The sequence below is a fragment of the Leptonotus elevatus genome, chromosome 17, assembly GCF_054856555.1.
Source record: "Leptonotus elevatus isolate MCC_2025b chromosome 17, RoL_Lele_1.0, whole genome shotgun sequence".
NCBI lineage: Eukaryota > Metazoa > Chordata > Actinopteri > Syngnathiformes > Syngnathidae > Leptonotus > Leptonotus elevatus.
Genome location: NC_141255.1, coordinates 8,363,475 through 8,390,519, shown reverse-complemented (window position 1 = coordinate 8,390,519; position 27,045 = coordinate 8,363,475). Strand labels below are relative to the sequence as shown.

Sequence of the window (27,045 nt, the reverse complement as noted above, 5' to 3'; positions counted from 1 at the left end):
GTCCCAAAGAAAAGGGAACCAAACTCTTGGAAGAAGATGAAGTCACACTGTAAAAGGAATTTAAACATCAAAAACATCGGAGTAATTGTGGTGAAAGAATCACTTAATTCTGATTTTTCACTTTAAATGTTTATACGCACCACTAATACCACTTGTGTTTCAAGTTCTTTGAATTGTTCGCTGCTGCGATTGTTCAATTCTTCTACAAAAGGTTCAAGCACAGTGGCTGTAAGAAACACAGCTGGTGCTGGAACTGAGATGGCAATAGTTGTTGTTATCGGTCCATGAGTTGTTGATTCTTCAGGTGCTATAAATGGCAAATAGACCACAAAGGAAGTCATTCATCATGAAGCTATTGCGGGCTCAGTGTTTATTGATGAATATTTTAAATCTTTGCTTACAAATGACTGCAATTGTGTCTGGAACAACAGTGAGTTTGAAAGGGTTGCTTGTACTATTCACAACATGCAGCAGTATGTTTACAACTTGATGATCTTGTGGGATTTCTTCATGTGATGTATTCCTGAACTTGAGTGCCACTTCCACTTGCGTGTTTCCCATTTGTGGACTTAAAAGTTGGGGGAAAGGGGGAAATGCAGATTATTTGAAATGTTCACAAAATCAAGTTATCCATGAAATATTACCTAAATCCAATGAGGGTGGTGTTAATAAAATTCGTCCTAAATGCTTTGATGTAAATGAAGTCACACTGTAAGAAGAATCAAGGTCATTAAGAAGGTTATTAAGAAGTCAGAAAATGAGTTTGTTTCAATGTTAACTTGTACGCACGCACCATGTACACCACTTGTGCTTCAAGACGTTTGTATTGTTCACTGCTGCGATTGTTGAAGTTTTCCACAAAAGATTCCTTCAGTGTCATCACAAGAGGCACGTAAACTTTTGTTTCGTTTTTATTCACATCATGTCCGCCAACAGAAATGCAAAATGAAATGGTCCCTAGGGTTAAATGAAAGTCACGGTCATACTTCCAAAGTCATTCCTTTGTCACACAAATGTCGATTCCTTTTTCTTTTTTTTTACTCACCCAGAAGGACTATCACAGTCCCGGCTCCCATCGCGTCCCTTCTTGCACCTACCAAATCATTCCATGAACAGATTCACTTTCAACAGTAGCGAGCAACAAGAATCACAATGATTTTTTTTTTCACATTTACTGAAAACTTAATTTTTTTTGTAAAGATTAATGAAATTAACAAATAATCTAAAATCTTCAAATCCAATAAAAATTCTCAGAAAACATTAAGAATTTGCAAAAATACTCAATAATTCCAAATGTTTACAAAAACTCTGGTAAAAAAGCAAAATTAATTTAAAATTTTGTTCTGAAAATTTTTTGGGGGGTCAGAAACAAACTTTAAAATAAAGACCTTTAAAGGCTCAACTTACCCTAACCAGAACAAAGTCAATTGAGTCCTTTTTAAGATAAATCCTGTCTAGGTGGACGATGCCACAAACCAGTCGTCCTTTTGTGGCTCACCTTTTGGACATCGAAGCCGTTTTATCAAGTTATGTGGTGACCATGAGACATCTTTCAGATATGTCACTCTTAATCCGCCAACAATAGGCAGCTCTCAACATGACAGCATCTTGGCTCACTGCACTTTGGTGTCCTCCCTGCCTTTTGTTCGGCAATAAAATTTAAAACAACTCTTCGAGATCGCCTGTCAATCAATATGCCACTTTGATGATGAGGCTATTTGCTGTCGCGGGTTTATGGCAGAAAGAGTTTTGAACATGACACGTGACAATGAATATAAAAGGAACAAAAAGATTGCTTAAAGGCAAAAAACAAAAAATTATCTCAGTGCAAACGCTCTGGTTCATGATCATGCCAATTGGATACGTGATGACAGTTTTATTTCCTGTAAGGTCAGAATTAAATTGGAATTGTTGTGAGATAATTATTATCATTTCTAATATTAACATTTTGAAGAATTAATTATTGGTATTATTTTATAAGTTATATTACTACAATAAGTAGGTCCTAACTTTACAGGTTTTAATATTACGAGAATCAAGTTCTGATAGTTCAAGGAAAAAAAATTCATAACTTTATTTATAATAAACACATTTTACACAAGAAAAAATATAAATTTTACACAAACAGAAATTCATCATTTTTACAAGAGATGTAAATTAAGGAGAATCAAGTCGGAATATTGTGAGAAAAACTTGAAAAAAATTTGAAACAATCACAACTTTATTGGTTTCGGTGTAAAATAAAAAAGTGAAACACGTGCAAATGTGGAGTGACGTGTATTTATCGGGACTTGATCACAAGGTGCTCCATCTTGCATAACCTTGAAAAGGCAACATTTCACTTCTGCCATTTGGCTACCAATTCCTGACGCGTTTTATTTTGTTTTCCACAAGTTCCACCGGTTCACTCGCAATCCGACGGCTTAAGTGTTTTCAAAACAATCTGTGCATATACAGCATATCGACTGCGTTTCGGCGAAATGTGAAGTGAAATTATGATACATCACAATATCAATTTTTGCCGTATCCCTAGTTCTGACTCGGGTTGGGAATCACAGAGCAACCCACTGCAGTACAACATTATTGCGATATTTTGTTGATAATAATGTGATACCGTAGTTGTGCGCTCATTAATACACTGCAGGAAAACCACGTACTGCATTGTAAGAGTTCGATAGAAGACTCGTTTGGAATAGGAGTCGGAATCGCAGAGTCATTTTCATAACATTTAGCTGACAATAGCGCTAATATTGAGATACAGCAATATTGTCTTTCTTTGTGCACAGGGCACATAGTTTATTGTCATTGAACAAATATATACAGTGCTGCTCAAATGTTTGTGAACCCCTTAAGCAATTTGGACTTTCTAATTGTTTCAACCTGATTTGGTTGTTCAATTGGAACCATTACATTTTATATGAAATAACAGGTGTAGGTTTATCAATTCAATGCATTGTTCTTTTTTTTTTAATCAATTGTGTTGTCAAAACTTAATTAAAAAGAGTTTTTGGTCAATTCATGTAGGTGCAAAAGTAAGTGAACCCTGAGCTGCATTGCTTTAAACAAGCAGTCAAGTAGGACAAAATCACATCACTTTAGTCTTACCCAGGTGAACCCATACAGGTCAGTCATGCTGAGAGGAAGAGAAATCTCAGGGGACCTCAGGAAGTGGGTACTGAAAGCACATCTGTCTGGGGAAAAATATAAAGTCATCAAAAAAAATCTGCTTCATCATTCCACTGTGAAGCAGATCATCTGCAACTAAAGATTAAAAAAATTACAATCCTTCCTAGAAGTGGACGACCTTCTAAAATATCAGCAAGAACCACAAGAAAAATTATAATTCAGGTAAAAAGCCAACTCGAACATTACATCAAGGGATTTGCAGACCTCTTTTGCTGCATCTGGGACACATGTGCATGCTTCAACAATCAGTAGAAAAGTCCATCGACAAGGCTTTCATGGAAGGCTTGCTAGGAAGAGAAGCCTCTGCTCACAAAAAAGATCAAAGCTACCCATCTCAACTTTGCCAGGGAGTACCTGGACAACACTGAAGCTTTTTGGAAGTCCCTTCTGTGGACAGATGAGTCCAAAATTGGTCACAACTAAAACATACCAGCAAAAGGGGTGGTGAGAATGTTAAATTCTGGGCTGGCTTTTTATCCTCAGGACCTCGACAACTCCACATAGTCCAGGGAATCATGAATTTAGAGGAATATTGTGAAATCCTGGAACATAACCTGAAGCCGTCCTTTGTGAAGTTACAGCTTTGTAGACGATAGATCATGCAACATGACAATAATCCAAAGCATTCCAACAATACAATGAAGGAATAGCTGAAGAACAACAAGATTCATGTTCTGGATGTGCCCAGTCAAAATCCTGACTTCAATTATTTCAAAATTCTGTGGCAAGACCTGAAGCGGGCAGTTTATGCTAGACGCCCATCCAACCTCTCTCAACTGGCTGCGTTTTGCAAGGAAGAGAGGCAAAAATTCCCCCAAAATAAATGTGAAAGACTGGTAAGTCACTAAAGAAAGTGTTTGGATGAAGTTCTCATTGCAAAAGGAGGTGCAATGTCCGATTAAATGAGAGGTTCACATACTTTTTTTGTTTTTCTTAAATCAACAACTTTTGCTAAAAAATGAATGACAAAATGATCATTTTTTGTTCAAGTACATTATTATTTTTATGTCAGCATTTGTATAGATTGACTAAACATTTAATAAGGTTATTTTCATATTTTATACAAAAAATCTGACCATGCCTGCAGGGTTCACAAACTTTTGAGCAGCACTGTATGTATATATATATATACATATACATATATAAAAATATTAAATGCTTGCAGTGCTTAGCAAATGTTGACCTCAAATCAAGTGTAGACTACGGCTTCCTTTCATTTTTCCATATACAGGCCGCAATGGAAAAGGTATGGCTATCCCTCCCTGCTATGCAGTACAGACCAAAAGTTTGGACACACCTTCTCATTCAATGCGTTTGCTTTATTCTCATGACTACATTACATTGTAGATCATCAAAACTATAAATGAACATATGTGGAGTTATATACTTAACAAAAAGGTGAAACAATTGAAAACACGTTTTATATTCTCTTTGCTCTGATTACTTTTATGCACATTCTTGGCATTCCCTCGATGAGCTTTAAGTCACCTGGAATGGTTTTCCAACAGTCTTGAAGGAGTTCCTACAGGTGAGCATGAGAGAATACCAAAAGCATGCAAAGCAGTGATCAGAGTAAAGTGTGGCTAATTTGAAAAAACTATTATAAAAACAAATTTTCAATTATTTCACCTTTTACTATACATTCATGATAAAGAATAAATCCAATGCCTTTTTTTTTTTTTTAAAGCAAATTGTGTGCTCACTTGCTTGGCATTTTTCAATTTCAGCTTCCAGTAGTAAGCAGTACACTGCCCCCACTCGGTCAGATTACTAAACTGGAAATACAACTTCACATAGTGGTAAATGAAAAAGGGAGCCATTTTTTCCATATCTTTTATTTCTTACTACATGCTCGCTCTTTCTTTTTTTTCTTTTCTCTGCTTTGTCTGGATGACGCAACCTTTCTTCGATGTGGACCCATGACTGTGGAATACAAAATAAAGGTTAAGAATAAAGTCAAAAAACCTTAAATAATGATTGGATTGAAATGTATTGCACATACAAATTACAGGTATGTAAACTTTTCAGCGCACTGTATGGTGAGAAAAAGACTTAATGCCCATAAAATCCAACATACTGTGACAATTGTTTTGATATTTTCAGAGGTTGAAGTTGACATGCGTATAGATGAATTTTGGTGACGAGTCATAGCAATTTTGTGTCATTAAACATCGCAAAGCACCTTTTGTACATTTACAGTTGTGCTTGATTAAAAAATACCGTTGAAGTCACTGTAATATTACTCAAAGTTGGACCATTTCATTTGGACTTGCCTGCTGATGCTTTTAAAGGACAAGCTTTGCGTTTGTGTCCCGGGCTGGCACAGTTGTAGCAACCCTCCTTGCCTTGGCTTTGGTCACACGAGTGGTCCGGGAGGGCGCAGCGGCCACATGATTGACAGTGTCGCCATGCTTCGGGAAGAGTTGGAAGAAGAAATGTTTGTTAAAAATAGAAACATGGTATTTGGTCAGATTTTTTTACTTTTTTTCACACATGGGAAATCTCTTCCAGTTACAAACTGTACATCTCATATTTTGGTAAAAAAAAAAAAAAAAAAAACCTAATGTACTATAATGCACTTACATGGTTTCACACATCGCTCACACACAGAGCAGTGTTTCCACTGGCGTCCATCCTATAAATTGAAAAAAGAAAGTGTAAAAATAGTAAAATGTTTAAATCCAAAGTTTTAAAAAAACGTATTTTTTTTTATCCTGTAATGGGAATTCTCTGTTGCCATTTATTTTCTCATAACACACTTTTTGAGCAAAAATTATACTTATGACTCCAAACGCCCCCGCCCCCAGTTTGTGTAAAATATTTTTTTCTCATTTTAGTTACAGCTTTTCTCGTAGCCTTTACATTTTCCACTGAGACATTTTTTTGTTGATCTTGTGAATTCTAAATGTACTCCCATAACATGACAAGGTTATCTCATACTGTAAAGTTAGGACTTTTTCCTTAGAATATTCTTGTAAAATTGCGATTTATTCTCATAAAAATGATGTCTTGTAATGTTCTGTTTCTCTCCTAACATTATTTGTATCCTCATTTATTTATTTTCATAAATAAAACTAGTCTCTAAAACTACAGACTTTAATCATGTAAAATGACAACTTTTCTTGTCTTTATCCTAATAGTAATATGATTCTTGTAATATTTGTTCTCATATTTTCTGACTGTTCAATTGAAATGACTTTAATCTCGTTTTTTTCTTTTGCCTCGTGACAATTTTTTTACTTATTTACTGTAAATTAAGACTTTATTCTACCTTTAAACCTTTATGTCATAGCATTCCCATTTTTCTTTTACAGAAATGTGCTATTCGTGTCATTTTTGGATGTGGATACAGAGATCACACTAATTCAATATTTATACAACTAAAAACTTTCACATTTAATAAATTGATGGAATGTAACCGCCTTCAAATAATGTATAAAGCCCATCATGAGATTTTACCAATAAACATGCAAATCAACTTCCAAAAAAAGGGAAAGTGAGTACAAATTAAGATGAACCGATTTTTTTTTCCAAACCTAAATACAGAACAAAACAAAAAGAACGATGTAATTCAACTCAAGGTGTCAGTTTGTGGAACAATCTGGATTATTAAACTAAATCATCTCAGTCTATGTGTATTTTTTTTCAAATGTATAAAAGCACAATTATTGGAAAAATATATATAACACAAGGTCATGGCGTTGAATAATTTTGTTTGTTACATTGAACGTGTCTTGACTGCTTGCTGTCATTTATTTTGTGTTGTGTTGTTTTACTTCTTTCTGTCCCCTTTCATTTCTTTTTTGTAAAGAATGAAATGAAAAATGTGAATTGAAATAGCATTGTTATTTTTAATTATATCATTGTGATTTTTGTACTCATAATATTCTGAAAATGTTCATCATATTGCTATTTGTAATAGACCTTGTATGCGTTCAAAACAACAAAAGATAAAGCTTGGTGTTTTCTGACCTTTTTTTTTTTTTAGCAATGTTTTGGGTTGGGCAGCGATGACAAAAGTGATAAAGCCGGATGTTACCTTGGATGGGCAGACGTTGCATTTGTTACAGTGCTTGTTGAGGGACCACACGTATCTCGCACAAACGGCACAAAATCTAGCGAAATGAGAAGCAAAAGCATTGTTGCTGGGTCGCAACTCTTTCAGGAAGTTGTCTTTTTTTCAACTTTTTGGACGAACGTGGGACTACCTGTAACCCTCCTCCTCGGGCAGGACAATTTCAGCAGGAGTGATGTTGGTGAACAATCGGACTGGTGACTGCTTCCTTCCCGTCTTGCCGTGCTTGTACAGGGAATGGTTGTCATAGGCCACCTACGAGACAAAAACAACTTCAAGATTTCTTGGCATCAAGATGCCACAAAATGGTGGCAGAGTGCTTTCTCACCTGGTAGTCCAGCATAATTAGGGAAGGGAAGCAATCGAGGATGCGAGCTTCGAAGAAATACGGGAAGATCCATATCATGGGCATGTCGACATTACTGCTGTCTACATGTACATAAATGAAAACCAGTCAAATACTTTCCGCATCAGAATGTTCTGGATGCCGAATGAAAAGCGCTGACCAGAGTTTTGCTGATTCTTCCATGCCTGTGAGGTACGAGAGAAGCTGTTGGCTAGGGGTTTCACCAGGCCCCCAAACGGAGGGTCAGTCACCAACACCACCTTCTCCCCATCCGACTCTCTGAGAAAGGCCTGGAGCACTGCGCTCGAAGCCTAATAATGAGCACATTCGTTACACACATTTGGATAATTATGTATATTAGTCCCACGCTTATTTTTACTACGTTGGGGATCATTAATTACCTCGCTGTCAAAGAAGTGATGATTGAACATGTTATAGTGGCAGAACTTATCTTGGCCGTAAAATTGGGCGTATCTGAGACATAAAGGACATTGGAGGATTTTTTTTACATCGGCACAGCGCTTGGTACATTTTTCAGAGACGGTTGTGAAGGGTTCCCATGATATGCGCAAGCCGACCTGAAATCAATGTCCAGCAGAAGGCTCTTTATTGGCTTTGCCTTTCCGTCCAAGTTTTCCAACATAATCAGCTCGTGGAGTCTGGAAAAAAAAATGATTGTCGTTTTACTGCACGCACACATTTGCTGACTCCCACATCAATCACCAGAATAGGCCCTGCCTTTTAAAGCCACACACATTCAAAGTCAGTCCAGGTGGTGACGCCAAGTGGACAAAAATAATACCTGCACCTCACATGTATATTTTGTGTTCGGGAACACTGTGTTGAGTTCACTGGCAACAAACAAAATGCTTACCTGGGTGTGCCCACGCACAGCACCTTATTGAAGCCCAGCGTAACCACAGTGTCCAGCAGGAAGCGGGTGGTCGGCTCGGTGAACAGATACTGCGCGTTGCTCTTCTTGTTGTCCAGGGGACGCAGTAGCCTGCTGGGCCGTCTCAATTGGGCAGCGGCCACGGGGACGCAAACGTGGGCGGCGTGCGTGCCTGTCTCGTCGGCGAGGAGGAGGAGCTGGCAATCCTGGCAGAACTTCTTTTCGTCAAGTGGGAGGGAGATAAACTGTTGGAGCCTGCAGGGGTGCGCATAATGATGCAGTCACATTTCACGGCCATCAGACGAGTCCAGTGATTTGCATTCGTGTGCTGTGAGCGATTTATTTAATGTTGATGTAGAGTGTTACTTTTTCATGTTGGAAAAAAACAACAACACAAAAATATGTGTTGGTTCTTTGGGGAGGCTGAAATGACTTAATAGTTAAATAAATTGTAAAAACACAAAATAAATACAGTAAAAGAGACAATAAAACATTGATCTGTATTTAAGCCTTAAAATACCCCTTGCTCCTTTTTTACCTTGCGTAGTACTGCTGCTGGCTGAACGGAGGCTTCCTCCTCTTGTTCTCCACCACCCTGGCCAACAATCGGGCCTCTGACAGCTTCAAACCAAGCAGATCAGCCATTGAAACTTATAGAGGTTTTGCATTTGTATATATTATTGAGACAAGGCACACGTTACATCAGATTTATTAACACAGGTTATTTGTACCTTCTCCTTCTATCATCTAGTAGACGAGCATTTTATTGACTTGCCTGACACTTTACCTCGCTGGCATAGACGAGACGTAATAACAACTTTATGGCAAATGCCTACCTTTTCATCCTCCCACTGGAAAAAGTTGCAGTCTTTCCTGTCTCTGCAAGCCGAGCACGCGTAAAACCTCCTTCCTGTCTCACCTCGTTTCCCTACTTTCTCAAATAATAAAGTCGGTCCTGCAAACGAAATGTTAATGTTATCGCAAAGACACAGGCTCCTGATCGATTAGCTGGGTCTGGATTCATGTTTACCATGTGGGCATCGCGGCGTTGATGTGTCGTCATCCGTGAGAATAACCTCGTATCCTAAACAGCTGTCGCCTAACCCTCCTGTATCCATGAGGTTAGCGTGTAATTGTTATTATAAAATCTGTATAACATAAGAAGATGAAACACGCGGACTCATGTTGTCGAGATACGATTGAGCTTGGAACTTTGTTCCTGTTTGAAAGGCGTGGTCTTGTGCGTAATTGAACAAACAGGAATCACGTGATTAAAAGACTTCCGTGTAGTAAACATCCAACCCTTTTTAAACGTACATTAAAAATAATAATAATAATCAAAATTAGCACTATAAGTGCAATTTAACAAAACTGGTTAATAAAAACAAATGTGTAACAACAGTGTATAGCCGGCAGTAAATCACGTGACCAAGTCACTTCCTTTTCCTGTTATTATTCGCCCTTATACTGCAGTTATCCTCTTCTCTTGTCACTCTTTCCTTTTTTTTCTTTTCAAACTAGGAATTGTAGTTTACTTTCTCTTATGATAAGCGGGGATCAAGTGTGGTCGCATACACACACAGACACACTCACCAATAGCCAAACCCCCCCCCCCCATTTTATTATTATTATTATTATTATTATTATTATTATTATGATTATTATGATTATTATTATTATTATTATTATTAGTACAGTTAAATTAAAGTGTCATGCCCCCAAGCTTTGTAGTCCAAATATGACGCGGGCTTGGCAAAACGAGCTGGGTTGCATTCCTTTGGGGACTACAGTACCCATATTGTGTTGTACCGCACTCTTCTGCGCGAGCTGCCAGATTAACACCGTTCAGTCAAGGAGGTTCAGGAATTGTCCTTTCACCGTAAAAGCTTTCAGACATGAAGAAAATGTTTTAAATACCTTTTTGACTTATAGATACTCATGGTTAACTATGTAATGATGTAATATCATTAATAAAATGTAAGGTTTCGTGGGTGGTTGTACTTGATAATAATTACTAAATAATGTGCTTTTATTTTTGGAATGCACCAAGGAAACTGGTGGACTCCTGCGTGCACATTTACAGGTCCTGTTTTGCAAAGTGCGTCCACGCCCAAGCTGTCTGCGTTAGAGAGGCGTTGCCGCAGTGTCTGCGGGCCCGAATGCATCAGTAACATCAAACCAGGAGCCACCAGGCCTCTCTGTTGGGGCCCTCCCAACGAAAAACTCCCCCACGCACCCAAGTAAGGTGGTTAGTGGGCGGCGCGCCGCAGCTGTTGGCATCATTCATGCAGGGCCGGTGAGGAGAGGCTCTTTATTTACAGCGCATCATCTGAATGACAGCATGAGCAGCACTGGTAAGACATTTTGATTGGAGCTAGCACGTTATAATGAATTTTTGGTACTATGCAACCATGATAAATGTAGGAAATTAAATTATTACTTTCAGTTTTACTATCTAGCTCCTGTCAATGTGTTTGGTACCCCCACAATCCAGCCTATGTACTATTTGGGTCTTGCATGGTTTTCTGATGTTTCCACTGCGACCATCCCGAGACCAAGTACTACAAGCTAGTGCCCATCAAGGTGTTAGTTCCGCCACAATCCCAAGTTTTTTCTCCCTGGTGTCCAGGGCTAGATTGGCACAAAAAATCGTCCCTGGCATTTTGACTTAGGCCCGCCGGCCCAGCCCAATTCGTGAGCCCTTGGCTACCACGTAGCTCTACCACTGATGTTTATTAGTTCAGCCCTGCTGGTGTCCATCATTGGGTTCTGGAGTTTGTGATGCAGGTGGCGGTTGGCATCCGCAACAGGAACGCTCACCCAGCAACTGTACCAAGATACAGTAAGACAATTTCCATCCCCTGGTGTCCACCGCTGTGTTCTGGGTTTGCCGCTGTGAATTGACGGATGGCGTCCCCAGCAAGAGAACACTCTCAGCAACTGTACCCACTCGCCAGACACAGTACGACATTCTCGTCGTTGTCAAGGTGTTTGACTTCACTCCAACCTCTTCACCCTGGTGTCAACCATTGGGTTATGCGGGTGCCACTACAGGTGGCGAATTAGGTCTCCAAACTACCAATGTTCTTTGAACTAGCCAATGTCAAGGTGTTTGGTGTTTGGTTCTGGTTTTAGCATTCTGAGCTTGTCACTCACTACAGCTGGCAGCTAGTGGTTGTAGCAAATGATAGCATGTTTGTTGTTAAATGTTAAGGTGTTTGTTTCCATTTTGTAAGGCATACAGTAGATATTTTCATTATGTGTTTCCATTTTTCTGTCATATCACAAAAAATATTATGTTCTCACGATTATGGCATTTTTCTGGTTAAGAGACAACTTTTCAATTCTTATAGAATTTAGGGGTACACATAGTATTTTATGCTTATTTGGCATTAAAATTATGAGGCAATTGTTGGAAAAATGTCCCCCTGTAGGAATTCCTGGACCTAAGAAGTTTGACAACCCCTTATTTAGGGGACCATAATGCAATAGGAAAAACACCCCCAACCCACCTAGTGTCATTCTCTTTGCGCGCCATATGCTTCTATTTATACCACATGTCTGGAATAACACAGAGCGAGAGTGAGCGAGAAAGTCACATGACCGGCGGCTCATTCCAGAGCTGGGGATAGAAGGCACGCTCTATTTTATTATTACACCACTGCTGCATAGCAGACGATCCAGGAGCTCTGAAAAGGTTGCTCGGATATCGTTGAAGAAAAGAAGGATTTAATCCATTGCGATGCCAGAAGAAACAGGTAGGAACGAGCTTGCCATGCCATGAGAAAAGACAAAAACATATTGGGCTGCTTTGGTGAAACACCTGCAGCAGGTTGGTGGGCCTCTGGTTATGTGTGGAGCACAGCTCCAGCCTTGAGGCTACCTGCTTTATGAATGGAGCATTTCATATTTGTTTGGAAAATTCTTCACATCATATGTAATATGATGGGAATGTACCTGAGCATTCCAGACTCCCTATCTTAAAAAACAAGTAACATTAAAAATAAGTCCAAAATTATTGAGTCTCTTTTAATCGGAATGATGAGTTTTTGTGTAGTATAATATAAAAAAAAAACATATATACATTTAAAGAAGAACATTAAGGAAATTATCTGAAAACTCCCTGAATGCTTTAAACTTATGATTTTAAATTATCTTTATGCACTGTATTTACATGTATTTAAAAAAATGTCTTGATGCTTTCACATTTTATTAATAATGGTTTTGTAACCAATTTTATCTTGTTTTTCTAATGTTTGTTTTACCATTAGAATAATTTTTATATTGTTGGGGATTTTTGCATGTTGTGCACTCCTATTTCTCACTAAAATAATTTTCCCATTAAAAAAAAAAAGCTATGAACATATCTTAATGTTCTGAAATCACAATTTTTGATATATACATCATATTTTATACAGTAATAATTATTGTACTTTACTAATTTATTTAGTTCGTTTTATTCACATTTGTTTAGTTATTATGGAATGGGCGAGTCTCTGAATGTTGTGCACTCTTGTTTCTTGTTGAAAAATTTAGTTTTCAAAAATCGTTGTGAATGTATTTTATTTTGATTTTTTTAAAGTGCCTTTGGGATGGGAAAATATCCCACAGCAAATATATTGTTATAGAAAAACAAAATTGTATTGTTTCCATATATTGTAAAACAATAATATTATATTGTACAGTATTCCCAAATATAATTATTTATATATATATGTGTGTGTGTGTGTTAATATTTCATCTTGTTTTTCTATTTTCTTGGCCCTCTTGTTAAACCTGCTCAGCTTGTGTTTTGGCTGTACAGTAAGTCTGCTTCAAGAGTTGACAACAATGCACAAGGCTTGATTTGTGAGCCAGACACACCCACATTGAGATTTAAGCATCCTTTGTATTAAGGTTTACCTGTCAAAATCTTTTCAAACAATGTTGAAACCATGGGAGGTTTTCGGAATATTTGGAGCTCCACTTTCGATGCAAATGTTGTAATGAGTTTTAGTGAACAGATGAGCGTCAGTGCTGTGGGAAATTAACACAAATACTCCATTAATCAATTAATTTATTTCACTATTATTTGAATATGGAGGTGGAGCATGAGGGGAAGCAGAAGTAAAACAGGCCAAAATCCAGATGTATGTATGTATGCCCCCCCCCCCCCTTTTTACATAAGGAAAATGCTGAAGCAACACATAGTGTTGTTGGGCTTCTTCAGACAGCAAAGTCAAGTCAAAGTTGCCCGCTTTGGTAATGTGAGCGTTGGACCACGCCTCCAAATGCGATAGTTCAGGAACAGGAATGCTGTTGAGTATTATGGGGTATCCTATTTTTAAACAGAGCATACAGTATAGCCTGTCACCTTTAAAAGGGGATTCATGGTATAGTCTAAGGGTGGGCAAACTCGTGGGCTCATCCAATAAAAAAAAATGAAATAAATCCACCTGGTCGTTGGTAGATGAGCTGAAATAAAAGGGTTTTATTTAAGCTAATTAAATGTATGGATATGCTGGGGGATTTGAGAATCGTCCTTCAAGTTTTAGTTCCTGTTAGTTAGTCGTTACACACATGACCTTGGGCAAGGAACCGCATGCTGCTTCACCAAATCTAATGACAAAGACGTTTATTTTCTGAGGTCAAAGTTGGTCTCTGTTCACAAGTGAACTTGAACCTCCAGGCTATGCACACTACGGAGGAGGGAATGAAACCGGTTTGCTGACATAAAAGTTTCCTGTGAAAATGAAGGCAATTAAGCCAAACCCTTAAGGCAGTTTCCTGACAAAGCTCATTCACCAAAGGAGATGATCAGCAGCTTCAATACTGTCAAATATGCATTCCCGCGCACAAATTCTTGACGTCCGTCTGTATTTGTGTGTGTGTGTGTGTGTATTGCCCTTTAGTGATTCAGCAGCAGGCTGTGCAAAGCCCAGCGGCGCAGCAGAAACCAGGACGAGGCCCTGTTGCCTGCCAGAACTGCGGGAAGCCTTGCAAAGGGGAGGCCCTGCGAGTCCAAAATACACATTTCCACATCAAGTGCTTCGTTTGTAAAGGTGTGTACCACTCACTCGTTTGTCCTCAACTTTCATGTTGCAGTGAATGAAAACATGGATGCGCTAACTTTGGCAGTCTTGGGAACCTAACTTTATGAGTTTGGCAGCTTGGAACATCAATCTAAGAGATGAAAACATCTGTTTTTTAATTACTGAAATTGCAAGGATGGTCTCGTTTTGACTTGCAAACTTCACCAGTCTGGGGAACCTTACTCCATTATTCTTTACACACAAAAGCAATATAGCTAGGAGCAGTCCAGTAGAAAAAAAGCACAAACTTATGTTGACTTGCCATGCATTTCCGGTCTTATTTCAAGATATTGGTACTCGTGACGGCCCTCTTGTGGCCGTTTTACAATCAGGAAATGACAATTAGAAGAATAGAAAATTGCCATTAATTTCATGCATTTATAAGGGAAAATGCTATATTGCTATATATAGGTATTTCTTTAAAAATATCTGTCGTATTTTTTCGGGGAATTGTATGTATTAAAAGTACTAGTAGTATCAGTACTTGGTATCGGTGACTACTCAAAAAAAAAGTTGTATTGAAAATCCTAGTTGACTTGCTTGCTAACTTTGCCTGCCTAGGGAGCATTACTCCATTGCTTAATCAACATGGTGTAGGAGCATAGTAAGTATAAGTCCAGTAAAGAAAAACATCAGCTAACTTAAGTTACTTCATGTTTACTTGCTAACTTTGCCAACTTGGGGAACCTTACTCCATAACTCAACAACATAGCACCATAGTAAGTGTCAGTTCAGGAAAGGAAAAGGAAAGCTTTTTAAATAACTGAAATTCCAAGAATACAGACATATCAATGCTCTAACTTCGCCCTCCTGGAGAACCTTAAACTTAATTCTTCTCACCATATGAAAGCAGGCATCAAATCCTAAATCGGGACAGGAATGTCCAAATAACTAGACTGTGAGACATACAATGCATACCTCTCACATTCTTGCAAAAAGACCCAACAAACCTTCACACATTACTGCAAGTTGACATGCATGTTTGTGCAAAATGCTTCGGCTTGGAAGTAAACATGAAAGTACAGATACCGGAAAAAAAATCGACTCCAACCTACTGGTCGCTATGTGGAAGTATTTTACTGTGAAATGATGGCGCTCGCTTTTGTTTGCCTTTGGACAGCATGCGGATGCGAACTGGCCAATGGGGGCTTCTTCCTGCGGCAGGGCGAGTACATGTGCACACTGGACTACCAGCGTCTGTACGGGACTCGCTGCTTCAGCTGCCAGGACTTCATTGAAGGAGAGGTGGTGTCCGCCCTGGGCAAGACCTACCACCCACATTGCTTTGTCTGTGCCTCCTGCAAGTAAGAAACCAGAAAATCAAAACGCCTTGTACACACTGTATATGTGGGAAAAAACAAATTTTAACTACCATTTTATAGTCTTTCAAGTACATAAAAAAAAAAATCTGTTTTAGTTCTTACGTAAATGCGTGTAGCTCAGCTGATTTCTTTATTTTCTTAAAATTGTTTGTGTACCATAGGAACTATAAAGATATTTTAGCTCTAATGTAGGTGAAGTTAGCTGAGAAAATGTCTTTTTTTTCTCAAGGTGTCTCCTGGATTATCATTAGAACTCCAAATCTATATATTAATATAATATATACTTTAAATGAATTAAGTTAAGCACATTCTTTAATTTTGTTCAAGTAAATTGATCCATTTGAGTTCTCCAATACGTGGATTTTGCTTCGATGATCTTTATTTTGCTCAAGCTGTCTTTTCTCTTACAATAGTAACTCAAAATTAATTTTAGCCTAGAAAATGTGTTTTTCTTAGGCGGTCTTCTCTCAACCTTGGAACTAAGAACTCATTTTGTCATCTTAAATATATAATAATATAATGGCCCATGTCATATTTTGACAAAAATATATTTTTTGCCTTTAACATCTTCTCAGGATGCTGGCCACATCTGTTGCAGTCTAAAAAAAAGTGGATCAAAAATAACCCAGTTTGGGTAAAAAATGGACCGGTGCGCTATTTGGGACAATTTGACCCCTTTTTTTTTGTTATGTACAAACAAATTGTGTTAAACAAAACAGCCCCAAAAATGGGTGAAATTGACCCAAGTTTTGTGCAAAATGACGTACGTGGTCCAGTTTTGACACAAATTGGGTATTTTTTTGACCCAACTGTTCTGAGCGTGTAAAATTGGCTTCATAGTTAGTTAAACAGATCATTCAATTCTACCGCTGAAATTCAATTTGTACTTGTAGTATAATCAGTATTTGGTTCAATTTTTCGTCTTTCCTGAAAACATTGAAAAAAAAGAAGACTTTTTATAACGAAGGAGAATGCAATGCTATCTTTTGCTCAAGCTATCTCCTCTCTTACCATAGAGACAAACAAAAAGCATCTTAAATTCCTTGCAATGTTTTTGAAGCTGCTGCATTATCATCGATTTATGTTGCAGGCAGCCATTTCCAGCTGGTGACCGAGTGACTTTTAATGGGAAGGAGTGTATCTGTCAAAACTGTACCCAGCCTCTTCCTGCGAACAGCCCTGCGCCCATCCAAGCTGTCCACAGTCAGTAATGCCTTCATGACACCATCAGGGGTTTTCACATGTATCTGTACATTTCAAAGTCAACTAGATTGTTGGTTCTCGTCTAGATTGCTGTGGCTGCGGGAAAGAGTTTAAAAATGAACAGTCCCTCGTAGCCCTGGACAAGCACTGGCACCTCGGCTGCTTCAAGTGCAAAGTGTGCAACAAAGTCCTCAATGCCGAGTACATTAGCAAGTGAGTCCTTCGACGGCAGCCGCCACGTGGATAATATATATATATATTTTTTTAATTGGTTCCTTCCTGTTTTTATAAGGGACGGGATCCCCTTTTGCGAGTTGGACTACCACGCCATGTTTGGCATCCAGTGTGAGAGTTGCAAGAAGTACATCACCGGAAAAGTCCTGGAGGTAATACAGTTTTATGACTGATGGCACTCTGCATGGCTCCACCTAGTGGTCACATGGCAGTTTCAAGTCTCCAAACTCCCGATGGTCTTAAGAGGGTTTGTTTGTCGCTCAACAGGCCGGGGAGAAGCACTATCACCCATCATGTGCTCGCTGTGCCCGTTGTGAGCAAATGTTTGCAGAAGGAGAAGAAATGTACCTCCAAGGTAGAGACAAAAGACATTTGGAGAGTTTGCCCAAATGTATGCGGGCGACTATCACCAAGGATTAAAAACTTGTCCCTGTTCTGTAGGATCTTCAATCTGGCATCCCCCATGCAGACAAGCTGCCAAGCAGGAGGAAAAGAATAAGGTAAGGACTTGGCACTAATACAGTGCAGACTTTATTATGTGTTCCAGGCAGGGTTATTATTATAGTTAACAAAAACTAAAATTGGAAAAAAAAGAAAACTATAAATTCAAATTCAAACATTTTACGTTTATGACACTAATTAAAGCAATTAAAACAAATTAAACTATAATGAGAGTGAAAATGTCCTTCGTTATAATACTCCATATTAGAAAAAAGTACTAAAACTAAGAAAAACTAAACCAAAACAAAGTAGTTTTTATTTTCGTTGAAAATAACAAACTTGCTCTAAAAACTATTTAGAATGAACTGAATAAAAAAAATAAAAGCCCAAATGAAATAAAAACTAACTTTAATAGAAATCCTAAACTATTATCACCCTGGTTCCAGGTGACTCGGACTTCGTCTGAAAGCATCACGTCCGTCCCGGCGTCCAGTGCCTCGGGCTCTCCCAACCGAGTCATTTTTGTAAGACACTTGCAGCGATTTGGCTCAACTCTCCAGCTGTTAGCAATTCATTCATTCCCACTTTTTCATCTGGGTTGCCAGGCCAAGCTCGGAGAAGAAATGCTGGACTACAAGGACCTGGCAGCCCTTCCGAAGACCAAAGCCATCTACAACATAGACCGACCGGACATGCTGTCATACTCGCCCTACGTGAGCTACGCGTCTGAAGAGAGGCACTATGGCGAGGTAGACTAGTGGGGTGGCAAGGGTCTGGTGTCAAGGGTCGGATATTTATATATTTATATATTTAATATTGCGCATCCAGGGCGACGGGGAGAAGTCACCATGTCAGCATAGGCCCGGCAGCCCCAGTTCCAACAGCTCCATGGGGGGCTACGGACGTTACACTCCGTCCCGTTCCCCTCAGAACAACAGCCGACCAGGTACTGCTCTTGACTATCTTATGATGTCAACCATGCCATGAATTCACCGTGTTTATCATATCGCTTTAAATATGACACATTGAGTATGCAGTGTTCTAGTGTTTTGGTGCTCTTCCATGTGACACAATATTTGACATTCAGGACCAGAAGTAGAGTGCAAGTTCACCTCCAGCTTGGCCAGGGATTCCCCTTCCCTCCCCGTGCACCATTTCCAGGGGACTGAAGGGTGTAGCGGTGCCGCTAAGGCCACGCTATGGGGTGGGGGTAGAGGTGTGTCGTTACACCTGAACCCAACCACCTTGTCCATGCTACAGCAGCACAACTTCATCCCTTACTTCCGAGGTATCTCCCCCGAGGCCTCATTCAATGCAGGCAGTGGGCAATTTGCTGGATGGGGTGGGCAAAAGCTCCCACAAGAGCCTCTCAGTCCATTAAGTAGTATATTCTGCTCATATCATGATTGGGGCCTTTTATAGACACCACTGTAGGAAGTACCAGGCATCTATTATAGATAGATTTCGAGGCCTTTGTTGGTTTGGATGCATTTTTACGACACCAATTAATGACGTGGTAATAATAATGAATGTAACAGTACAGTATTACAAAAGAGCATGGGTTATAATTAGCTCATTCAAACCCAAAAACGTATAAATATGATTTTAATACTTTATCCTGCACTCCCAAAAAACGTATTTATACGTTTTTATGCTTGAGTTTACAGAAGGCTTTGATTCAGCCTCAGACCTGAAGAGGTCGCTTAAAACAATGGTAGCTATTACAAAATACAGCCAGAAGGTAGCAGCAAAGTATAGGAGATCAATCAGGGCCATGTTGCAAAAAAGCAAAATTTCCCAGTGTTTTAAACAGATTTGTGAATAATGCTGAAACTTAGCTATATTCTTATGCTAATTGCTGCAAAACGGAAACAGATACATTTATACTTTGTTTTCCCCTGATGAAAGAAGAGACTCCAATATTTATTTTGGTAGATTCCATATTTTTATAGCAATAGAACACAATATTCTATGGGCCTTGCGAAATCTGTCAAAATCCAATAAAATAGCTGCTAAAACAGCCGCGAGCGAAGTCGGTTGCTTTAGTGAAAATGGATTAATGACCGCCCCCTTAGTTGCAAAGCCTGTACTCTGGGAATTCCAGTCACAACACAGCAGACACGTCCACGTCAAAATTTAGCTTTAATAAATTTAACAATACTGTAATAATATATTTGTGGAGACTGAGGTCAAGCTGTATTTTACGATTTTAAAAATGTGCAGAATTTCACAATTTACCTCATGTTAAAGATTAGATAGCTCTTAATATGAAAAGAAAAACGCACACAAATCAACGTTGTTTACAGTAAGTACATCTTTTAAATTCTAACTCAATTTTATGAATTATTTTGAAATTACTGTATCAATGACTAAAAGATGCAGCCATATTTCTATTAGTTTCAAAAAAATCCACTTTTATGTGAACAAGAGTTTGAAAAATTTGAAAAAAATATTTTATTGTACATTTAGAACAGATACAAAATGTGCAATTATAAGTCAATTATTTAAGTCATGTGATTAATTACGATTAAAAATGTTAATCGCCTTGTGCCCCTAGTTATAATTAATCTAATGACATTGAAATCCAAACCCAAAAATACCAGATTTTATTATGGCTTCCGTGGCTGACTGAATAGTAGATTTTTTGTTCTTTTTGCCTTACCATTCACATCCATTGTCACCTTTAGCTTTACAGATGCCATGCCTAGGTGTTTCAGTACCTTTGACCATATTGTTCCGTTCCATCAATAGCACCAGCAAATCCCCCATTGTCTGTATTTCATTTGGGCTCCAGCGGACTTGAAGAATGGCGTGCTGTGATGCATCCCGACTTTTCACCAAACATTTCCGTCCTTTAACGGCTGTTTTGTTTGAAGCATGACATCCTAATAATCTCCTAATTATCTCTCAGGGTTCAAACAGGACCCCCTACCTAGGACATCCTTGCATCTCGCTTTCCCTTCCCCTAATGGTAAAACACCGGTTCTCTTCCATCCCTCCGCCTCAGTGGAACGGTTAGCCGCTTTTTGTGATGTCGTCTGGTTTTGTGGTCTCGTCAGGTCCGTTTGATTTTCTCATTCTGCTTGCTCCACGCTCATGTGTGTGTGGATTTGTCAAGCTTGTCACCACTTCTAAGGGTGTTCGTAGAGGCATACAAGTCCCCGTACATTGTCATTAACTCCATGAACCTCATCGTGCCTCACTTTATGCTACCTACCGTGAAGCATACTTCCTAAACTTGGCCAACTTTCTACATGTTAGTATTTCTCACCCCCATATCTTCCACTCAAAAGCTGTGCTGATCTCAAATCCAAAGTGAGCCATTGACAGGGTTCTGTTCATCATTACTGTGGTTTACAAAGCTGAATTTTACAGCTAAGCTGTCGTAGACCATTCCGAGCTGCTGTAACAGCACTGCTGTGTGTGTGTGTGTGCGTGTGGTCCGAGTGACGCTCTTCCACAACCAGTGACTGGTATTGCCTGTGATAGGTAAGGGGCTCTCAAAACAAGGGTCCTGCATTTGCAAAAAAATTATGTTGTGTCATTTAAAAAAGTGCATACCTACAAACGGGGACCAATGTCCAATAAAACAAACATACTGAACTAAATCCTCCTCAATACCTTAGCTCTAGTGTTAGTTTTATCAGCCATTTTTAAATTTAGTCTCAGTTTTAGTCCAGTTTCAATCACGCTTGTCGACTATAAATCGAGCATTTTAGTTTTTATTTTAGTCCAAGAAAAGCATAATTTTATTCGTCTAGTTTTAGTCAACAAAAACTGTCAACGTTTTAGTCTAGTTTTAGTCAGGACAAACATTTGACCCCGATATATTTTTGGTCAGCAGAAAACGTTGAACATTTCGGATCCAAAACTATTTCACATCAAATTTTCTCTCATCTTTCTGATGAAAAATAACTTGACACACAATTACAGTATATCAACAAGTGGCTACTATGGCTCCATGCTACAAGCTAGTGTCACAGTGACAGATTAGCAGAAACAAGATTTTAGAAAATCATATAATTTTCGTCTCGTTTTTGTTCATGAACTAAAAATGTCCACACATTTTAGTACAGTTTTTCTTAAGTCAAGTACATTTTCGTCTCGTCTTCATTAGTCTACGAAAATGCATACTGATTTAGTCCCAGTTATTGTTTATTAATGAGTGTTTTAGTCCAATCTAGTCTAGTTTTAGTCCGGTGTAAAATGTGCGTTGTCAAAATTATATTTGTTTAGTTTCCTTTGACGAAATTAACACTACTTAGCTCGGGGCCAATTAAAAGCTATAATATGATTATGATGCATCATTGCATAAATCGGACACCCTTGCATCAATTACAACGTTTTTGTCTTTTTGAATGAATTTGTTATCGCAACATAGCCAACTTGTTAATAATTATTTTGCATTTTAGGGTACATACAAATTTCTCCCTGGACCCTTAAAGTTTGAGAACCCCAAGCTAGCATAGTGCGGTGCATCCGTTTGAGCCATTGCTAGTGAGAAACGTCAACGACTGCGGCAATTCACTAACCCGACTCCTCGTTGCTCTTTGTACCCGATGCTCACCTGTCATCCGTTCCCGACCGGAGGAAGTGAAAGTGGTCGAAGTACCCCCAGCCTGTCCGCCTACTCTGACGGAAAATCCCCATCGTCCACCTCGACGTACATGGCTGCACCTCGCCACTTTCACATACCAGGTAGGCAAATAACACACAACTTGCACCAATTGAGTGCTCATGAATAACCTCTCATTGCCCTGCGACACAGATCAGTGACTGTGTTACATTTGAATGCATGGATGAGATGAAATTATTATTTTTTCTGTTTTGACCGGAGCTCTGCAATGCAAAATTTTTTTTGGCTTGTCATCCCAAATAACTGCTAACTCATGCTTCTCTCTCTCCCTCTGTCTCGCTCTCTCTCCACTCCACTCTTCCTCTCTGTCTCTCCGATGTTGGCTTCTTTAATTTGATTCCCCTCTCTTTGCCTATTCCCATTTTCAGAGACTGAGGTCAAAGATAATATCTATAGAAAAGCCCCCATCTACAAACAGCATGGTACAGTCCACTTCCTATTTAACGCTTCCCTTTCTTAGTTTAGTGTTTTGCATGCACCTTTTCTGCTCCTCATTCCTTGCAGACTCATCAGAATGACATGCATTGGGTAAATGTAAAAATGTGTTTTCCATAACATAGCTACTTGCTAAATATTCAAACATATCTTTACAAGAAGATACTCAACCTTACAGGACGATCTATTGGAAAAATATGACTTAACTTTTTATCCTGGTCTGCGTGTGACTTTGTCCAAACGTTCGACTCTTTCGCAGCTTCCAGAACATCCTGGCAGGATGGCGACGATGGCAAGGTGAGCGAGTCATTTCCAATTTGTTGTCGCTATTCTTTGTTTTTCTCAAGATGATGTTCTTTTTTTCTTGTTCGAAAACCACATGTTTTTAATATGTATATATCTTTCAAGAACAGTTGTGTATTTTTCAGGATATACAATGTATACAGTATATGATAGCACAGTGGTGTCAAAGTCTGGTCCTCGAGGGCCTGAGTCCTGCATATTTTAGAGGTTTCCCGTGTTCAACGCAGCTGATTCATATTTAAGCTCATCAGCAAGCTCTGCAGGAGCCTGATAATTATCCTGATCATTGAATCGGGTGCGTTGGAGAAGAGAAACCTCGAAAAAAATGCAGGACTCAGGCCCTCGAGGACCGGATCTTGACACATGTGTGATAGCAGAACTTAAAAGCTTACTTGAACAAATGCATATTGTTTCAAGAATGTAGTCCTAGGGTGTAGGTTGTTTTTTTTTTAAGAAAAAGAGAATTTAGATTTTAATTCCAAGAACAATGTTAATTTTCTTAACAACAAAAATAAAAGACATATTTTTTCAAGAATAAAATGCATATTTTTCAACAATATTCCGGGGGGGGTTTCTGAGAACAAAAGGCAAAAAATTCTTATCCCACCAAAATATTATTTTTCTTTCTTCCATTTTAGAGGGGCAGTTGGATGATCATGAAGAGCGACATTGATGGACATATGGGTCCCGAAGACCACGACCCGTCCAAGTCAACCTGCAGTTTGCCAATGAATATCTCTCGGCCAAGTGAGTCGCGTGTTTGTTTGGGAGTGTGGTGCCAATTAAAAAGACCTCGACCAATTAAAATAAATGTGTCTTTTCAAAATGTTTTTGACAGATTTTCCTCATAATAAATCTGCATCCTTACCTGGTTACGGAAGGAATGGCATCTACAAGGTGAGCTACAAAATGCATTTGAAAGAGGCATCAATTTATTATTTGTAGAGATTTGATATACATAGGATATAAAAATTCTACACACCTCTTAGTCAAGGTGGACTTCAGCTCTCTAAAATTATATTAAAATGATTTATTTTGGACTTTTTGTTGATGTTATTATTGTTTTGTATTTATTTTTTAAAGGCTGCTGAGATGGCTGAGGATGAAGTCGATCCAGACTCACAAAGCTGGGGAGGCATGAGAGGTAAGATTTAATTAAGTATTAATGGCTTCTTCTTCAAGTAATTTTTTTCATTTATGTTTCATCTTATTAATTCTACATTTTCTCCTTTGGTGTTGCTCAGAGTACAAGGTACGTCTAGATTTTTGTCAGTATATGTGACTATTTTACAATTAGATACTATGAGCATTTAATAAATTTGGCTTAAAATAATACCTCCAGGTGTACCCTTATGAAATGCTGGCGGTGACACATCGAGTAAAAGTGAAGCTTCCCCGAGACATCGATCGCACCCGACTGGAGGTGAGCGTCAATCAACATTTGCTCAAGTCATTTCCTAATGACTACATAGGGATTTAGAGTTGACTTTGTAGGAACTATCTATATAAAAATCCCTAAATAGTGAATAAGCAAAGAATTCCGAACTCGGCCGCTGACTTTTGTCTCTCCTGGTTGGCCAGAGACATCTCTCACCTGAAGACTTCCAGAAGGTGTTCCGAATGACTCTGGATCACTTTGAGCGTCTGGCCCTGTGGAAAAGAAACGACTTGAAGAAGAGGGCTCGTCTGTTTTAGAAAGGAGCCGACCAGTGGTCAGCGTTTGCAGCCCCCTCACCCCTCGCTCCAAAGCTTTATGTGTGCAATATGATGGGAATGTTGGACTGGCGACCTTCCGGATGAGCTGCAGTAATGTGTGCATGCCCCGTGCTTGTTGCGTCACCCACACTCAAACATCTGCTTTAAGATCCTTTTCGTGCCCGAGTTTTCTCAGCATCATTTAGCCCAAAAATCCTATATTCACGTTCATCGCCATGGAAAGTTGCCCATTTTTCTTCATTCAAGTTAGCATTTTTTTCCAATTAATTCCCGTGGAATTATGATCTTTTTTTTTTCACATATTACCAATTTATGCTTGTCACATTGCGCTTTCTTCCTCGTCATATTCCGACTTATTTTATCATAACACTACAACTGTTTCATCGTAATACTATAACTTTATTCTTGTCAGTTTCTGACTGTCTCATATTTCATTTTCTGCTTAAAATTGGGAATTGGAAGTTGTAATGTTATGAGAAAAAGTTGTCATGTTACGATTTTTTCGCTTTTTATTGTGATGACTTAAGTCTTGTAATGTTACGCCATAAAGATTGATAAAATGTCAACTTTTTTGTAATATCATCACTATATTTCTTGTGTTTTGACGACTTCATTGTTGCATTGCAACTTTATTGTCATACATTTATGACTAACTGGGATTGACAATTTTGTCATATTAACACTTTTTTTTCTAATATTCTGATTACTTTTTTCATATGACTTGACTCACATAACAATACAAGTTATGCTTGTAATATTCCGGCTTTTTCGTGTTTTATTACAAATTTATTTTCATAAACTTCTGACTTTTTTCTTGTAATGTTACTTTATTCTTGTAAAGTTTCAACATTTTCAGATATTGCAATTTTCCATCATGACTTTTCTCGTCATTAAGATTTCATTCTTGTAAGTTTCCAAATTGTTCATGTAAATTGTCGGATTTCATTCTCAGAACATTACAAAATTGTCTTGTATTGTTACGACTTTACTCTCATAACATTCTGACTTTTTTTCTTGTAATATTACAAGTTAATTCTTGTAAGTTTGCAGCTTTTTCAGGTAATATTACAGTTTTATTGTCATAATATCATAACATTTTTATTGTAGTTTGTCTGTCATATTGTTGCTTCCCGTTCATTTTTGTGGTTTGCTGCTAAATTCTCGTAAGAACATCAGATGTCATGTTTTTCCACTGTTCTCTCAATTTTGGGGATACACACACACACACACTCACACTGTACCATCTTTTCTTTCTGTTTTCAATTTTGCACTGAGTGACTGTTGAAGCCATGAATCCAAAACTATAGCGTAGTATATCGTTTCAGCTTTATTTATTCATCCCGCTTTGTTTGTTGTTTGAAAGCTACATGACATAATGCAAAACTAAAACAACAATACTGCAAGATGTAAGCATCTACTACTGACTACATAAACAGTATATTGTATAGGATGTATTTCTGTATACAACCATTGCATGATAATGATACTTTTCTGTTAGAATTATATTAAGTGAAATGAAGGATCAGCTGCTCGCCATAATTTAGGGATGTTTTGATTTTATTTGTATTTTTTCTGAAGTTACATACATATCGAGTTTATTTTGCGCCTTGTAAGTAAAACACTAACGGTTTCCTGTTTCTATTATTCCTCTGCCATTAAAGTGCTTTAACCAACTGCAACCTGGCCAACTGTTAATTGAAATTGTGTTTATTTTATTTTATTATTTTACAATAATGTAAATATGTATTTTAATGTGTAATCGTGTCTATCTAAAGTTTGAAAATGTATTTCTAGTACTGAACAAGAAGGAAGAGCAGTGCTTTAAATGTATTAATCATCCTATCTTTTAAAATATATTTTTAATGAATATAAAGTATTTGTTTATATTTAAAAGTAGATTTTATCATTTGAAATATATGGGGGCTTAACAATATGGTAAATATGCATCTTAATTATGCACTTTTTCAGATTTAATGTAGCCCAAATTCATTTATATTTCTCTTCGCATCATTTCATTTAAATATGAAACAATTTGTCTTTTACAAAAATAACGATTACAAAAAAATATATTGTTTGTAGTTTTTTTTTTATATGCAGTGTGGTAACGTTCTGTCGACAAATAAGCCTCGCCCCTTTAGCGCTGATTGGCTGTGGACTGAGGCGTCACTTCCAGCCCAGCCTCTGA

The 27,045-nt window shown here is 38.2% G+C and overlaps 3 protein-coding genes across 9 annotated transcripts in view; 1 reads left to right on the top strand and 2 right to left on the bottom strand.

The window, feature by feature from the left end:
* LOC147159648 (uncharacterized) overlaps positions 1-1,481 on the bottom strand; it is a 47,162-nt gene extending 45,681 nt beyond the window's left edge. The window contains exons 1-5 of the mRNA XM_086059370.1: positions 1,408-1,481; positions 1,046-1,093; positions 794-957; positions 645-709; positions 402-568 (exon numbers count right to left, since the gene is read on the bottom strand). Of these exons, the coding sequence (XP_085915496.1) occupies positions 402-568; positions 645-709; positions 794-957; positions 1,046-1,076 (427 nt within the window). The 5' untranslated portion in view covers positions 1,077-1,093; positions 1,408-1,481. The remainder of the gene's footprint in view (positions 1-401; positions 569-644; positions 710-793; positions 958-1,045; positions 1,094-1,407) is intronic.
* Positions 1,482-4,373: 2,892 nt separating this feature from the next.
* zcchc4 (zinc finger, CCHC domain containing 4) lies at positions 4,374-9,747 on the bottom strand. The gene is made up of 13 exons (XM_086060060.1): positions 9,530-9,747; positions 9,336-9,454; positions 9,038-9,120; positions 8,482-8,754; positions 8,186-8,266; positions 8,009-8,081; positions 7,768-7,918; positions 7,590-7,690; positions 7,395-7,516; positions 7,226-7,301; positions 5,770-5,821; positions 5,460-5,597; positions 4,374-5,109 (listed from the first exon to the last, which is right to left on the bottom strand). Exons 1-13 carry the CDS (start codon positions 9,615-9,617, stop codon positions 5,021-5,023), a joined length of 1,446 nt encoding a protein of 481 aa, XP_085916186.1. The 5' UTR covers positions 9,618-9,747; the 3' UTR covers positions 4,374-5,020.
* Positions 7,042-24,364, top strand: ablim2 (actin binding LIM protein family, member 2). Of its 7 annotated transcripts, XM_086060051.1 has the most exons (19): positions 7,042-8,762; positions 10,550-10,853; positions 14,391-14,540; positions 15,691-15,874; positions 16,983-17,095; positions 17,182-17,308; positions 17,388-17,481; positions 17,597-17,684; positions 17,771-17,829; positions 18,217-18,294; positions 18,376-18,519; positions 18,599-18,716; positions 18,858-19,058; positions 22,361-22,468; positions 22,775-22,828; positions 23,101-23,138; positions 23,783-23,891; positions 23,983-24,041; positions 24,228-24,364. In XM_086060051.1, exons 2-19 carry the CDS (start codon positions 10,841-10,843, stop codon positions 24,297-24,299), a joined length of 1,809 nt encoding a protein of 602 aa, XP_085916177.1. In that variant the 5' UTR covers positions 7,042-8,762; positions 10,550-10,840; the 3' UTR covers positions 24,300-24,364. The 7 variants fall into 7 exon arrangements, with proteins under 7 accessions (XP_085916177.1, XP_085916176.1, XP_085916179.1 ...); XM_086060050.1 differs by lacking the exons at positions 7,042-8,762; positions 10,550-10,853 and adding an exon at positions 12,098-12,257; XM_086060053.1 differs by lacking the exons at positions 7,042-8,762; positions 10,550-10,853; positions 18,858-19,058 and adding exons at positions 12,098-12,257; positions 20,682-20,741 and having other exon boundaries at positions 24,228-24,363.
* Positions 24,365-27,045: the final 2,681 nt, after the last annotated feature.

What these genes read in the sequence shown, in the direction of transcription:
- zcchc4 (XM_086060060.1), bottom strand. Translation starts at nt 9,617, where the DNA reads ATGGATACAGGAGGGTTAGGCGACAGCTGTTTAGGATACGAGGTTATT. An exon ending in ATCACTTCTTTGACAGCGAG is followed by an intron (nt 7,919 to 8,008) that starts GTAATTAATGAT and finishes GCTCATTATTAG; the next exon opens with GCTTCGAGCGCAGTGCTCCA. An exon ending in TGAGCGATGTGTGAAACCAT is followed by an intron (nt 5,598 to 5,769) that starts GTAAGTGCATTA and finishes CTCTTCCCGAAG; the next exon opens with CATGGCGACACTGTCAATCA.
- ablim2 (XM_086060050.1), top strand. An exon ending in GCCCATCCAAGCTGTCCACA is followed by an intron (nt 17,096 to 17,181) that starts GTCAGTAATGCC and finishes GTTCTCGTCTAG; the next exon opens with ATTGCTGTGGCTGCGGGAAA. An exon ending in AAGAGAGGCACTATGGCGAG is followed by an intron (nt 18,520 to 18,598) that starts GTAGACTAGTGG and finishes TTGCGCATCCAG; the next exon opens with GGCGACGGGGAGAAGTCACC.